Source organism: Octopus bimaculoides, chromosome 20 (assembly GCF_046866305.1).
Source record: "Octopus bimaculoides isolate indiv1 chromosome 20, ASM4686630v1, whole genome shotgun sequence".
NCBI lineage: Eukaryota > Metazoa > Mollusca > Cephalopoda > Octopoda > Octopodidae > Octopus > Octopus bimaculoides.
The window spans coordinates 5787104-5804238 of record NC_142947.1 but is presented as its reverse complement, the minus strand read 5'-3'; the positions used below and the strand labels follow the sequence as shown (position 1 = coordinate 5804238).

Below are 17135 nucleotides of genomic sequence, written 5' to 3'. Positions count from 1 at the left end.
AGAATGTTTCCTTGATCAGAATTTGGTGGAACATTGCACACACTTGTTTCACTCAAAGGAACTGGAAGCTTGAATATACTGTGAAGAGTTTTAGCACCTTTCAAGAGTGTTGCAGCAATGCCAGTCCAGAAGCCAAGAGAAATAACTCGAGTGTGACAAACACTGACGGTACAAGCACATTAATATGTAGATGAGGAGTTATTTTCCTTTGCAATATCATATGAACCTCAGTAGATGACTGCTACTTTATTTTATTGACCCTTTATTTTATTTACAGACACATACAGATTTGAATACACACACACACACACACACGTGTCTGATATAGAGACAGACTTCTGAATATATGTGCTCACACGGCAAACTGCATTCTGTCACAAAAAAGAACAAAACATCATTGAAATGAAAGTGTGTCCTCACACACCAAGCCTTAATACTTCCCTGGGTGAACTCTACAGCCAAAAACCTTGAAGCAACCTTGTAGAAAATACATGTATATCATCATCATTGCTCTAATGTCCACTCTCCCATGCATGGGAGAGTGGACAGAATTTATTGAAGTAGATTTTCTGCAGCCAGATGCTCTTCTGGTCACCAACCCTCGTTTCCAAACATGTTTTCACAGAAGATTGGAAACAAATGACCCTGCTTGTATGATAGGGACACTTGTTGACAAGTATCATATGTCAAGGACGGGGGGGGGGGGAGGACACACAATGTGATACTACCTGGATGATGATGCCTTTCTCTTATTTCCTATTATAACAGATTATTGAAGCACAAATAAAATTTTGAGAAGTATAAGTTGTTTGTCCCCTTGGGTTTTGTAGTCATGCAAGCTGCAGACAGCACTCACTAGTGCCCATATCATGAAATGGGCACCTTGTTCACGGTGTAAAATGGTTGGCTGTAGGAAGGACATCCAGCCATAAAAACCAAGCCAAGGCTGAGATTAGAGTTTGACAGCTCTTTGGACCCTATCAAGCCATTCGACTTATGCCAGCCTGGAAAACAGATGATGGTGATAAATATACCATTGGACCTGTGTCATATAATGCAATAAAATAGTGTTCTTTTGATGAACTGTTGTGATTCAGAATCCAGTTACATTTGGAACATCCATTGCAAATAACCACAATGGTGAAACATATGTAGGGAACAAAAATGATACAAACATCTTCTGGTGTTTATCATACCTTTTCTTATATATATATATATATATATATATACACACACATAGCCTTTCATACAGTTGTATCTGACCCTCTTCAATCCGATTCACACACCTCCCAAACTAGCATTTTCTCTTTACAAGCAACAGATAAAGGCCGGATGTTTTTTTAATTTTCTGTTTTTCAAGAGAACATTTCTTAATTGCTCTGATGAATCTCTGCTGGAACAGAGATAGAGATCATACACACACACACACACACACATGCATGCATATTGTTCAGCCATAATACTATCAAAAGTACTCCTCATACATATGTACACACATGCACAGTCTTTCTTTCTCTCCTTTTCCTAATTATGATATTTTGAATAGAATAATGAGCAAACCAGATTTGTAATTAAAATGACTGAAAATTAAGTGCAAGAATGTTGTAATTATTAACAGCAAGAAGAAACAAAAGGCAAAAGAGAAAACATTAAAGAACTTTTCGGTTTGTAAACAGATTGTGTGAACAGAGGCATGGAGTTTAACACACACACACACACACACACACATTATTTGTTCACAGATAGACACACACACACACATATGTACTTCATAGAGATACAGTTCACAATACATGTGCTCACACCTAAACAGCATTGTCACAAAAGGAACAAAACATCATTGAACTAAAAGCATTCCCCCATGGGCCTTAATAATCCCCTGGGCCACCACCAAAACGTTTTTTCATTCTCCATATAATAAGAAAAGCTTATGACATCATTTCACTGGTTTATTGACCTTATTAACAAATTCCTGGTGTTGTTTACTCTCAGACCATCCCTGATTGATTAGACATATGATCAAAAATATTCCACTCTTAACCATTCCATCTTTTCCCTCAGCTACGGTGTATCTTGGACTACAATATCCACACTGTCCATGTGTTTTTAAGGTAGTATGATGTGATTAGAAAGAAATTTGTCTGCTATTTCTAGCAATATGAGTGACCTTATAGTGGCTCTTTCACTGACCCAGAAACTATAGATGCGATGTAGAAAGTTGTCATCATTTAACCCATGACTGACTAGACCCAGGATCAAAAGTCTCTCAACCATGACCATTCAGACACATTATCCAATGTCATCTTCTCTTTCAAGACAAAAATTGTGGTTGGGTGCGAGTGCAGGTTTCACACAACATATGGAACCTATACTGCAAACTTCATTTGTGATGTGCCAACCACAAAAACTGGTTTTTGATATTTTGTAACCATTCTGTGTTGGTAACCTCTAAGTTCATCAATGTCTAGAATATGTCTAGTTGTTTTGGGAAGAGTTTTTTTTTTCCTTCTGGGCTATGTCAGAAGAGTAGCAGCTGCTATCCTCTTCTTCTTCAGCCTTTCACCATTCTTTAGAAACTCTTCCACACATAAGAACTCCACAATCTGTTTATAATGTAGAGTCATGAAAAATCAACCCAGTTATTTGATTTGTTCTTTATTAAATAACTCCAGAACAATTAAAGGTAAACTTGACTTCAGCAGGATTTGAACTTAAAATGCAAAGCAGTTAGAACATTTCTTATAATTTTGCCACGTGTCTACCGTACCACACTATGGGACACACACAAAGCTTCTTTATAAACATGAGACTTTGCTCAGAGGGTGAAAGTATTAACAAGAACAGGACAGTGAGGGCTGTTAAGCCAAGACGATAGAAAAATTATTAGGAACGCTTAAGGTAGACGTGCATGAGAGAAGAGATAGAAAAAATACATCTTTTCTACAAGAAGGCAGTGAGCAGAAAGAAAGATTCCCTTAATTTAAATTTTTTAAAACGGCGAGAACTTAGTTGCCAACCCAATATATATATATATATATATATATATATATATATATATATATATATATATATATATATATATATACATACATGTACAGACAGATACATTTATGCACATACAAACACATGCACGTATGTATATATACACATAGAGACTCACCCATCCACACACCTAAACCTAACACACATACATAATGTTAGGTTATCTCTGTATATCACAAATTACATCATTTGTAAATTCCAGTCAAATGGTTTTTCAACTCTTTCCAATTAGGAAGGAGATGTAGAACAAATAACCACACCTCCCCCCCCAAAAAAAAACTCTCCAACACAACAAACAAAAAAGCAAAACATTAAAAGTGCAATAAAATGATTTCAATGCAAAGTGTTGTTTCCCTTTACTCAACTGTGAATATTGCTTATGCAGCCATAACACAAATATGAATTAATTAGCCTATTTGCATTTTGATTGGTCGATCACTGATCACAAGACTTTACCAGCTTTTATTTGTTATATTGTATCTTTTATCTACATTTTAGCTATTTGTACACAGACACACACATTCATTTATATATATGATCTATATATATGAATACACACATTATATATATATATATATATATATACATTTGTATATATATAAACATACATACATGTGTGTGTATATATATAAACATACATACGTGTATATATATATATATATATATATATATATATATACATACATATATACAAATGTATATATATATATACATATGTATACATATACATACATTGGGGGTGTTGGCTATAGCTTAGTCAACTGCTACAAAGGTAAAGGTGATACTTTAGATAGAAATACCTACAGGCGTATCAAATTATTGGATCAGGTAATGAAGTTCACGGAGAGGGTCATAGCCCAACTAATTAGGGAGAGAGTCAGTTTAGATGAGATGCAGTTTGGGTTCGTGCCAGGGAAAAGCACCACTGATGCTATATTTCTGGTAAGACAGCTGCAGGAGAAATTCCTAGCCAAAGGTAAACCTCTATACCTGGCTTTCGTTGACATGGAGAAGACTGGAAATGAGCAACATCACATGTAGGATATGACACTCGTTTGCAACCATCAAACGACACGGAGGCAAGGACACACACACACATACATATGACAGTTTTCCCATAATTACCACCAACTAAATTTCCTAATAATGCTTTGGTTGTCTTAGTACTCTCAAAGAAGACACTTACCCAAAGTGCCATTCAGTGGGATTGATCCTGAAACTAGTTGACCACTTTAGAACAGAGAATTCTGATGCGCAGTTTTTAGTTCCTAAATTACTGGTTGATAGATAATAGAAACCACAGAATAGAAATTCTCTTTCAAATTTATAAAATTTGTGTTTTCATAAACCAAAATCTAAAGGAGAGAAAGAAATATTAATGGAAATGAAAAAAATTCAATTTCAAAAGAAAATTTCTAAAAAATCAATGCCATAAAACTCAAATTGCAGTTCAATAATTGAATCTCAATTCACTGGATTTCAATTTCAGTTATTAAAATTTAAATTTTTTTCATCTTCCTTCTAATAACATGTTTTCCCAATTTTAAACTCAAAACTAAAAGAAAAAGAAAAAAAAAAAAAAGAGTTGGAATTAAAAATAATTGAAATTAAATTCTATTTACCAGACAGCTTGGACAGTTGCACATATCCAGTATTAAAGGATTTTTCTTATCATCTGCAGCCATGGGTTGGTGTGAACAGCTCTCAAGCTCCACTTTGCAATGTCATGAAATAATATTCTATTTGCTGGTGTTTTAATAAAGTCGTGGTGGAAATATGCATAAAAGATGAACCACATTAACATTTTCCCAAAAATCATGATCTGGTCCCATGACAGGCATCAACATTCATTTTACTGACTTCAGTCATTGGACTGCTGCCATTCTGGAGCACTGCCTTCAACAGTTTTTGCCCATCATACTCAATTCAAGTCATCATTTCATTTTGATATCTTTTTCATGCAACATTAGCAAACACACCCAGGTACACATCCATTACAGCTACTTCCAACCAGATTCACTCACAGGGGCTCGATCAAACCAGGGCTGTGGTAGAAGATACTTGCCCAACATCTCCACACAAGGGCACCAAATACAGAAACACAGAGCTGACAAAATTCACTCCTTAATCATGCTGCCTTCCATCCGGATATAGAGTGACTTGGAGTTATTGACCCTAGAGATGGGTCAGTGGCCCATGCCTTCCTTGCAGTTCCCTGCTTCACGATGCCAGAGTTAAACGGATTTCTTTGGTGCAAAGCAAACTGGAGTTGGATATTTCTATTAAAGCTAACTCTAGTAATCCATGCTCAAAAGTGTTCCAGCCTGGACCATCCTGCACTTAACTTTGGTTTTGCACACTTAGGATGAATTTATCCTATGTGACACTGTTTGCCAAAGAATAGATTGCCATTTGAGAGATCTGGTTTCTATTTCTTGTAGGCTGAACAACCATATAGAAGCTCTGTCCTTGGTTCACCTTAAACAGGTTCTGAGTTGGTGCAGACATTAAACTGTTGTAAGCAGTGGGAACACTCTTTAATTAACAAGTGTTTTTGTTTGAACCCATCACATCTCTGGGTTAATGATAGCTGCCCCTTTTAAATAAACCAGTGTTTATTGCATTCAAAGTTGTGGCCATTATCAAGAGTTAATATTATTTTTGACATTTCTGAAAGTATGGGAAACAACTCTAAACAGGTTTCAATTTAATTAAGAACTCAACAGTAAAACAGACATCACTCACCTTAAAATGGTGAGGAGAATCACCATGTAGATGTACAATATTGCAAGACAAAAATCTCAAATGAGATGCTATCGCTATGAAAAGTAATAGTTAAGCTAATGTTAACATACTTAATGTAATTAGCACCAAGAATCTAATTAGAAACATTTATGTGGTGAGGAAAAGACGTTAGATAATGACTAATTGTATCATTTTTAATTATTTCAATAAGGGAGACAACTCTGGTTTAGCTTCTGGTCTTTATTAGACTCAAGAAATTTCATTCTTCAGAGCAGCTTATCTCAGTGAGATTTTTATGTCATAAAATCATTGGTTGAAGAAGCCAAGACAACCTCTACGTGATAGCTAAATCTCCCTCCTATCGTTACCCAGAAAAGGACAGATGGATTATGTAGCCCGCGGCACATTATCTCTGAACAAGAGACGAGATCATCAGAGCAGGAATATCTTCTTTGAACTTACATGACCTCGTGTAATATATACATATATATATATATATATATATATATATATAGGGGAGGTAACTCATATAAACTTGGAATCCTGAACAACTACTGCAATGCTCAAATAATATAAATATGGAATGGGTATTATATAAGTGGATGGTCAGTTTAATGTATTATTGCCCTGTGTATACTTACACATACAGTCCATCTTTTTTCATTCACACATTCTATTTTACTCTTTCACTTTATCTGACACCCACAGTGCGTTTATTATATGTTTTAGCAACTGTATGTGCATACATACACCTGTATGTGTGTAGAGTCTATGTACAAGTGTGTGTGTGGATGTGTACACAGATGTCTGCAACACCAAATTGTGGGATTCAAGTCTGGTATCAGGTGGGAAGAAAATCAAATATTGTAATGTGAGACATGGCCTGCACCAAGCTTTGGCTGAAACAAATCCAAATTAATGCTTCTGCAATATTGTTTTTAAAGCAAAGAATCTTAGAGGTTTGTCCAATTTGGCAGTTTTCTTCCCATAAGACTATTTCAAGCACCAACAACTATATAGACTAAATGAGTTAAGCTGATGTTTAGAACATCTTATCGAAAAATTCTTGCACAAAATTCTGAAGACGTAGTCTGAAGGGAGTTGGTACCAAAATGATTATTAAGAAAAGAGGTGAAGTACCATGGCTGTCTGAAGCATAAATTTCAAAAATCAGGAGAAAGCAGGAGACTCAATCAAAATAACCGGTTATAGCAATAAACCCTTTCATCTCTTAATATGTTTAAACAAAGATAAACTTATATAACTGGTATTTATTTTATTGATCCCAGAAGGATGAAAAGCAATGATTGCCATGGTGATATCTGATGCAAAAGGGACAGCAACGAAATCATTTAACATGTTTCCCATGATTGTATGGACTGGACCAGAACTGCATCAGGCTCTATATTGTCTGTTTTGGTATGGTTTCTACAGCTAGATGCCTTTCTTAGAGCCAACCACTTTACAAAGTGTACTGGTCACCAACCCCGGTTCTTTTTTGACCGGATGGCACTCTTGTATTAGTGATACTCTCATCATCCTTGCTATTAATTTCTTAGAGGTATAAAGCCAGAATATGGTAGAGAGAGCCTGATCAATACTCTCCATACTTGGGATTGTTATTTTATTGGCTCCAGACACAGGAAAGACAAAAGATGACCTCAACTATAAATACTGCCAGATCAGCTATTTTATGATGCTCCATCAAATTCACCAATCTACCACCCTTAACCTTTTAGCATTTAAACTGGACATATCAGGCCAAAATATTTTGCCTGTTTTGTCTAAACTGGTCAGATCCAGCCTCTCACACTTATGCTACAATGTCATTCTAAGAATAAACAATCACATCATTGAAATCTCAAAACTATGAGATAATCCAGGATTAATTCAAAACAATAAGAAGAAATAAACACAACATTTCACAGAGTAAACTGAGAGTAAAGGGTTAAATAATAATAATTTCTGACTTAGATAGAAGACGACGAATTGTGGATAGGAAGAACCAGTTAAATCAACTCAGTGATTTAACTGGCACTTATTTGATCAATTCCAGAACAATCAAAGACAAAGTTGACAAAAGAGGAATTTGAATTCAATAATAATAATCTTGGCTATATCATTCCAGAATTTTGAAATATCATTATCACTTTGTCAGTTTTTCTGTGCTGACAAGGCAGAGAAAAAACACCTTGCTCCAAAGTATCAGTTTTGGTAGGACTTCAATGGCTGGACGTCTATCTTAACGCTTACCACTTTACAGAGGCTATTAGGTACATTTTTTTCATGGCACTAGAGTATTATAGAACCTATCTTCCTCTCAGCAAAACCAAAGAGCCTGCTCAAGACCTGCATTATTGCTGCTTGATATAATGCATCATTAACCAGTGGGTGTGTTTATTGCAGAAGCAGTCCTGATAGATTCGTTTTGTCGCTCATAAGGCAAAAGGAGAGTGCTGCCAACACTGAAAGAGTCAATCAAGTCAATCAAGTGGAAAAATATTGTAAAAATAAATAAATAAATAAATAAATAACAACAATAAAACATAACAGTGAGTATAATAAAATAAAAATAAAAATGAGAGGAACAGCTTTTTACATAGGCCCAAGGCCTCTGATTTATAGAATAGACTGAAATGGGAAGTTGCATCATTCATTCCCACTTTTCTGGGAACGTATAAAGGTAACAGTTTTGTCTAGGTGAAGGTTATAATATTTTTCGTTTTCTTTACATGGGCACAAAACTTTGTGAGTGTGTGATGGGAGAGGAATAGAGAAGTGGTGACATTCATACTTTCTCACAAAGGAAATTTTGGCAATGCAAGTGAAAAATTACAATTATGAACACTGATGAAAATTACAGGGAAAAAAATGACATTAAAAAAAAATAATAATGATAAGCGAAGATGTTGGAACATTACAAAGATGGTATGATGATTATACAAGTTGATGAGGAACTGGTCAGATTGCAAGAGTCTTTGAGAAATAGAAGGGGGGAAGGAAGAAAATAACACCCTCCTCACCCACAAAAAATTTAGTAGGGAAACTCAGATATGAGACTGAAAATTTTGGTTCATTTTATACAATGTCTTTCAGATTAAGTTTTTTTTTTTTTTAGGAGGTATTTATGTAGAGTAGGGGATACACCCCTCCCCATCTATTTATAGATTATAACATCTCACTAGCACCAAGCCATAAACCCAAATTACACCTCATTCAACTGTTTGCTCATCCCACTGTTTCAAATACTCCCACAGGTGAAAATGATAAAAAAAAAAAAGTTTAAAAATAAACAGGATTGGAGCAGATTTGGGATATTTTAAGGTTTCAAATTTGACAAGCAAAGAAAAAAAAAGTTATAAATATTTTTTTTTTGTTGTTTTTTTGTTTTCTGATCAACTCTAATTGAAATTGCAACCAAGTCTTGGATTCTCATTTGCAGCCATTTCTCTTCACTTACACCACTAATGATCTCTGGTCTGGAAAGCCATAAATGTCACAACATCCTATTTTCTCATTCCCCAAACATTATTAGGTCAAATGGCAATATTTTATCAATTCTACACCCCCTTTTAAGTTCAGTTTTAGAAATTTGGGTTTTTGAACAATTTTTTCCCCCCCAGTTCAAATTATCTTTTTTTTTTTTAAAATTCAATTCCAGGTTTGTTTTATATACTTGGTAAGAACATTTTTTTAATAACTTGAATTTAATGTTTCAATTTTTTTTTCTTTTTTTCAAAATTAAACTGATATAAACTTCAAATTTTCTTATCACAAAAAAAAAACTGGCTTTAGATTATGGTAACATTAATTGCAACAGTTTGACATTTAAAACTGATAAATAAAATTAAAATAAAGATACATTGTAATTCCTATCTCTGGTAAAAGGAACACACAAAGCAAGGAGAAAGTGACAGAGTGAATCATCAGATTGTGTGTGTGTGTATATACATACATATATACATATATGGACACACACACACACACATGACGATGACGATGACGATGATGATAATGATGGTGGTGGTGGTGAACCAAATGCTGGCCCATTTTGTTTTCTTGCTCTCACAATAAGATATGATTGATTAAACTTTTGTGTCCAATTCAGAGAAAGAGTGAATTTCTCTAGTAATAATAATAATAATAATAATAATCCTAATAATCTCTACACAGGCACAAGGCTACACCTCTTGAGGTAGGGAGGGAACAGTTAATTAAACTGTATTTGACTAGTACATATTATCGATCCCAGAAAGATGACAAAGTCAACTCTGATGTGATTTGAACTCAGATTGTAAAGGAATGCAAACACTGCAACGTCTTAAATGTTTAGCACAAACTCTCATCTTTATGACAAGAATTTCTCACATTGGCACAATGCTATACATGTTGGCAGAAAGGGAGTGGGGTTTATTGTCAAGTGAATCAACCTCAGTACATGACTGGTATTTACTTTGACCATTCCATTTAATCAATGGGGGGGGGGGGGGAAGGATTTGAACCCAGAATGTAGCGACACAAATTAAATATATTGTCCAATAGCTCACCTTTTCTGGCACTCCAACACCAATGACTCACAGAAGAAAAGAATTTCTTTTGGTTTCACCCAAAATTTGAGCCCTTGTGCCATTGCTACACATCATCATCATATTTCGGAAGAACCCCATTAAACCCTTTAAATACACCCAGCAGTTGTTGTTTACTTGCTTTTAGCCATGTTCCTAAAATTCTTCATCAAACTTTCCCCATGACCTTTTTTCACTCAGGTCACATAAAACAAAAATGTCACCTGAGACTTTTGGAATATGAATAAAAACAAAAAGTTGACAGCAATTAGTGTGTTTATAGGCTTTAATATGATTCTTCCAAAATATAACAACAAAATTCTGATGATAATTTGTAATGACGACATGAGGTCTCCCATTTCGAGGTGGAGTTGGGGGATACAATTGATTTAATGCCAGTGCTTGGATGGTTCTTATTTTATCGATCCCAGGAGGATAGGAAGCAAAGTTGGGCTCAACAGAATCTGAACCAAACAAAATACCACAAGTTACTGTTTGGTGCTCTACCAACTCTGCCAATAAAAAGAAATTTATAATAGAGGCACAAGTCCGGAGGGGAGGGGGGAGTGACGGGAAGGGTAGATGTAGCCAATTTAATCAACTTCAATACTTTACAAGTTCTAAATTTTATCAACCATGTCAGGATAGAAAGCAAACATACCAGATTTAATAATTCTGTTCATTGAGCACCTTGGTGGCCCATTCCTAAAGAATGGGCTTCATTGAGAGAATCAACACCCAGTATTATATACAGGAACTCGTTTTAATCATCAGCACCCACCGAACCATGGAAGGCCAAATGATCCTCAATGGGACCTTTTATATTCAGAGTCAAGACTGAATATCGCAGAGTATTTTTTGAGTAAAGTTTAGGCTGTGAGGAAATGAGTGACGGGTGGGCTGCTGCTGGGTTGATGCGTTTTGAGGAGAAACAGTTTAAAAAGGGAGTCAAGTGGTTTCTTGTGAAAAAGAGACGGAGAATGTCTACTAATGGTACCAAATCTATGGTTTTCGGATTTAGAAAGAAGGCCAGCAATGTTGAGGGGAGGGATTTAGTCAATATCACTGATCCCAGTACTTGTCTGGTGGAAGCTAAGCTCAGTAGGATTTGAACTCAGAATTTAAAGAACCAGAAGAAAATCACAAAGCATTATGTCTGATATTCCACCCAATTCTACGAATCCACTGCCCCAGTTACTGAATAAGCATGAAGTTTTTAGTCTGGCTTTTAGTGATTATTTCTAGCACAATGAGTAAGCTAGTCTCTGTTGGTTTTAAAGGTGAGTGACCAGTTGTTTGACCAACTGACCTCTCCAAATCACTGAATGTACAAGTGGCTGAATATTCGACAGACCCTTGTACTCTCATTATCTAATGATTCACTGTTTGTTTTAAAAGATGAGTATGGTGAGATTTGAGGAAGAATTGGCTGCTATTTTTACAAGTTGATGTTACCTCATCTAATAAAGTCATTCTTAGTAGAGACTAATTGCCATTATGGCATTCTGTCAATTTATCATCACTGTGACCACCACCACTAAATATGTGGAATTTCTTATGTGAACCATGAAACATACAATTTATAAGGGATGTAAAGTATGTTGGGCGAGGGGAAAGGGGGCACTGCTGAGTAAAATGCTGTTTTTTGGCCCCAAGTTAATTCTGATCAAAGTCATTCTAGCCACCATTCTGTCTTTTATACATTATCCATTGTTCTTCCCATTTTTAAAGTTTGAAGGGGATTTGCCTTCCATTTCTAGCAGGTCAAGCAATCATTAATGCCTATCTTTTGACTATGACATGAGCAATGTGGGGAACCAAAAGCAGAAACACAGATTTAGTTGTGTGAAAGAAGTTACTGCTACATGTTAGCAAAACACTCGAGTCCTGATTGCTTGCATTTGGTAAAAGTTCAGTTTAGGAAAGCATTAAACTGATTATCAATGCTGACCAAATCCAACCCAACCCATTCACCTATACATCCATCCAGACCCTGGAAGGATGAAAGGCAATGTCAACTCTGGAGGGATATGATCTTTGAATCAACAGGGGTAAAACTAAATGTTATAATGTTTTATAATTTATGGCACTACTATTTCCAACCATCCTAATAATAATAATAATAATAATAATAATAATACAATGTTGGCACAAGGCCAGCAAATTTGTGGGGAGGGGGTCAAGTCGAGTCCATCGACCCCAGTGTTCAGACTGGTGCTTATTTTATCGACCTTGAAAGGATGAAAGGCAAAGTTAACCTCAGTGGAATCTGAACTCAGAATGTGAAGATGGACAAAATGCTGCAAAGCATTTGTTCTGGCCAACAATTCTGCCAGTTCGCTGCCTTATATAATAATAATAATAATAATAATAATAATAATAATAATAATAATAATAATAATAGGAAGAAGACAAAGAAAAATGGTGATAGTAGTGATAATGATAAAGAGAGGTTTACTTGGCATCATTATAATTGGTTTTAAGAAAAAAAATGGAAAGAACTTAAAAAAAAATACTAATAATTATTATTATTATTATTATTATTCATAATAATAATAATAATGATAATAGCAATCTACAGTGTTTCTAATTTCATCAAAAGTTTAATACAAACAAACAGCAGCTTCTAACCTAGTTTGCTTGTGTATGTATATGTATACATACATACATGTATATACACGAGTGTGTGTATATATCACACATGATAAATATGTATACACACACAGACACTCACACTCACACTGAGTGTGTGAGTGTAGTTATTTATGAGTGAATGGTGATTTCTTCATGATTCAGAAAGTTGTGCCTGTGATGCCATCTTCACGAATATCTTCAGCAATATCTTCACCACTCACGCCCCATAATGATTCAGCAACATCTCGGAATATCTTCACCATCTCACTACGTGGTATGGCCTTCTTCACGGTTGGCTGGTTCCCACAATGTTTGCTGCTGTTGCTATTATTGTTGTTGCTACTGCTGCTGCAGTTGTTGTTGATATTGCTGCTGCTGCTGCTGCTGTTGTTGAGATTGATATTGTTATTGCAAGTGATGATGTTGTTGTTGTTGGTGTTCATAGCAGTTCCGCTGCCACTGTTTCTTCTGAAAGTCTTTTCATTTGCCGACAGGGATGCCATCACTTCGGACACCGTGTGGTTTGGAGAGACGTGCTGCATTGGATCCTTATCAATGATCATGTGTTTGTTGTTCTTGTGGGAGTAGGTCGGCTGCAGGTCGGGTGAGGAGCGGATGCCAGAATGTTGTGGCTGTGATTGTTGCATGTGGTAATGGTTGTGGTTGTGTGCAGCAATCGTGTTCGTCGTGGATAGCTGGTGGTGTTGCTGTGGTGATGGGGAATGCGACGGAGAGACGGACGACGATGACGATGCTGGGGAGTTCTCGTTCATGTGATGGATATTGTTGCCGGGAGACATAAACAGCCTGCCCATAGCAGCAGCATCTAATTCGGCAGAGTGAGTTGCCATGTGAGCCGAGAGCAGTGAGGACTGAGGGAACGACCTGTGGCACAGGTAACAGGTGAAAGGTTTCTGCCCAGAGTGCACAGTCATATGTAACGCCAAATTAGAAGAATTGGTAAAAGCCTTTCCGCAAACTTTACATATAAAAATTTTATCTCCACAATGTGTTCTCATGTGAGTTGCAAGGTGGGCCGACTGGGAGAAGGTTTTATCACAAACATCACACCGGAATGGTTTCTCACCTGAATGTGTCCGCAAATGCATAGACAAATTGGAAGAGATGGAAAAAGATTTATAACAAATGTCGCACTTGAATGGCTTTTCCCCAGAATGAATTCTAACATGGCGTGACAATGCTGAAGAATCTGAAAAGGCCTTGTAGCACTCTGGGCATTGATAAGGTTTCTCTCCAGAATGGATACGCTTGTGGGTGGCAAGGTTTGACAGTTGGGTAAACGACTTGTCGCAGACATTGCAAGAAAACGGCTTCTCGCCCGAATGAACACGCATATGAATAGCAAGATCTGAAGAACGTGAAAAAGTCTTATCACAAAGGTGACAGGTGAGCACTTTCTTGCCCAAGTGCTGCATTTGTACATGCTCTGCAAGAGTGCACTGGTCGTGAAATATCTCTTGGCAGTAAATGCATTTCAAATTGAGAACATGCGAAGGAGAAGTCGACAGGTTCAATAGAGAGGTCTTTTTTGATATGTTATTCTGCTGTTGCTGCTGATGCTGTTGATGTTGCTGTTGTCGTTGCTGCAGTTGTTGCTGCTGATGCTGCTGTTGCTGGTGGTGTTGTTGCTGTTGTTGCTGTTGCGAACAAGCCCTGAAGAAAGCTTCTCTGGCATGGTGAGCTTCATGAAGCATCAAATCCGACTTTTGGTTAAAAATCTTTGAACAAAAGTTACATTTGAAACCCATCCTTCAAAGTCTTAGACACAACAGTTTAAAACAGACAATCAATCTTTAGATAAACACACCAGAGTCTAAGTCAGACACAACCGTCTTAACTAGACACAGAGCTTTGAAGAGACCCACTCTCTTTATTCTTGAAGATTCATAGGGAAAAAAAAAAAAGAAGTTATTCCCCAAAATCAAAAAAAAAAAAAAATTGGGGGAAGGAATGTTAGAACTGATAATTTTAAGAATTTAAAGTTTGAATATTCCACAAGACGTCAGCAAATGTTGACAGCACCTGGAATAGAAAGAAAAAAAGAGAAATATTAGAGAAAAATCTCTTACTTATTCAATCAGAAATAGAAATGAAATCAATTTAAAACTGACTCTTTCTGTATATCTTCATCTGATAACCAGTCCTACTTCATTTTGTCTGTTAAAATTTTGTTTAACTTTTGGTCAATTATAATGAAAGGTGTCAAGCTTTAACCAGTCTGCCATTTACCAGACATGTTGTAGATCTAATGATGCCTAGCCTTTTTTCAGCAGATTTGGCTGTTATTTCTTGCAAGTCAGCAACAGGCTCATCCTAAGTGAAACTAATTTGGAAAGATATATATATTTTCCCTTATATATCCTACCTTCGTTATAAAAGTTAACGATAAGAAATTCCAGAAGCTATCAAATCAATTTCTTATAATGATTTAGAGGAGACAGGGTAGCAGCCATAACATTGTCCAGGGTCTGAGACTGGGGAAGGAAGTTATCTGGGGACTAAAGTCATGGCCTTCATACTAATACAGGTTGTCTCTGCTGACCAAGACTTAAACCTGGGCAGAAGATTAAATCTACCAAACAAGAACAGACAATTTCCACTCAGATCAACCCAGATAGAAAACATGTACTGAACGGGTAATGCAGCAGGATTGAACAGAAAGCCATATGCAGCTACTACAAAGCCAACTTCTTAAACTACACAACCACACCAGTCTCAATCAGTAGCAAAGACTGTGTATGTGCAATCCATTTCTCAAGCGAGTCAGCTTGAGAAAGCCACTTCTTTGCAAAGCTACAGCCATATTGATAGAACTAATACGACTTGAGTGGATTGTATGTTTATAGACTTACAACTCCACTGGTTTGGGGTTCCAATTCACTACAGCTGCTTCGTTGTACATTGGAGCTGTTCACATCCTGTCACTATCACAGTGTTCTGCCTAGGGGTAAGGCAGTTACTATAGCAACAGGAGTCACCAGTAGGACTCCTACTCCAACAATATCCATATATATTTCTACAAAACTGGTGATTCTTAACCACTACACAGAATTCCTCACTGTTAACATCTTAGGCAACAAATTTTTTTGAGTGTCTTCAGAAAAATGACATCAAGCAATCTTGCAAGTTATGTGGTGACCTTACCACTGCCATGTAAAAGGTACCCAGTCCACTCTGTAAAGTGGTTGGTGTTGAAAAGGTCATCCAGCTATAAAAACCATACAAAAGTAGAGGGTGGGACTTGATGCAGTCCTCTGGCTAATCAGCTCCAGTCAAAACTGTCCAACCCTTCACATCAGTCTGTTAAAACAGACATTAAATGATGATGAATAAACTGAGCAGTGACAGAATGATGGGAAAGCTTCATACAATATACGACAAGTATTGAGTAGTCTTTCTCTCAATTGTTAAACCAAAAATGTGTGTGTGTGTGTGTGTATGTTAAGCTACGCACACACACACACACACACACACACACAAGACATAACTGTGCCGGTTAAGAAGTTCAGTTTTCACTTCAAAACACGCTTTCATTTGTGATCTTGCTGCATGGCATCATGACCAAGTCTCTTTTACTCTGGTGTTAGGCTGACCAATGCCTTGATAGTGAAATTTAGATGAAAAGTGAACGGAAGCCAGTCATGTGTTTGTGCCCAGTACCAAATTCTTAGGATTCCAACCTAAAAGAGGGGAAAAAAATCCCCGAAAACCTATCACTAATAGGCAATGAGTGATCTCCTATATGACTGCTTAACCTGCTAGAAATAGCAGGCAAATCTCCCTTAAATTGAATCCTCATCATCATAGCCAATGTATTTATGCTCCCACTTTTGAACTGGATCACAGAAATATGTTGTCACTTAAACCCTAGGCTGATCCTGACTCAGCAAACCTTGATCAAAAGCATCCTGTTTTTATTAGTTTTATAATAAGATTCCAATGAAGTCTCCCACTGAGACTGGTATAGTGCGATTTGAAGCCCATATATTTAGCTACTGTTTCTAGCAAGCTGAGTGACCACACTGAAGCTAACTCGTTAGGGGGAAGAGAATTAAGTGCCTTTGTTAGGGAACAGACAGAGTACAGTAACTGGCGACTGGATACAAATCAACAGCTCTTCAGTTGGTA

General features: G+C 36.6%; 1 protein-coding gene across 7 annotated transcripts in view; it reads right to left on the bottom strand.

Annotated features, from left to right (window-relative positions):
- Positions 1 to 11765: 11765 nt before the first annotated feature.
- LOC106873259 (uncharacterized) overlaps positions 11766 to 17135 on the bottom strand; it is a 38996-nt gene continuing 33626 nt past the window's right edge. For 5 of the 7 annotated variants that reach the window (XM_014920546.3, XM_014920548.3, XM_089338697.1 and 2 more), the window contains one exon: positions 11766 to 15029. In XM_014920546.3, coding sequence (XP_014776032.1) covers positions 13145 to 14755 — 1611 coding nt within the window. In that variant the 5' untranslated portion in view covers positions 14756 to 15029 and the 3' untranslated portion in view covers positions 11766 to 13144. The remainder of the gene's footprint in view (positions 15030 to 17135) is intronic. The other 2 variants (XM_089338700.1, XM_089338699.1) reach the window with 1 other exon arrangement.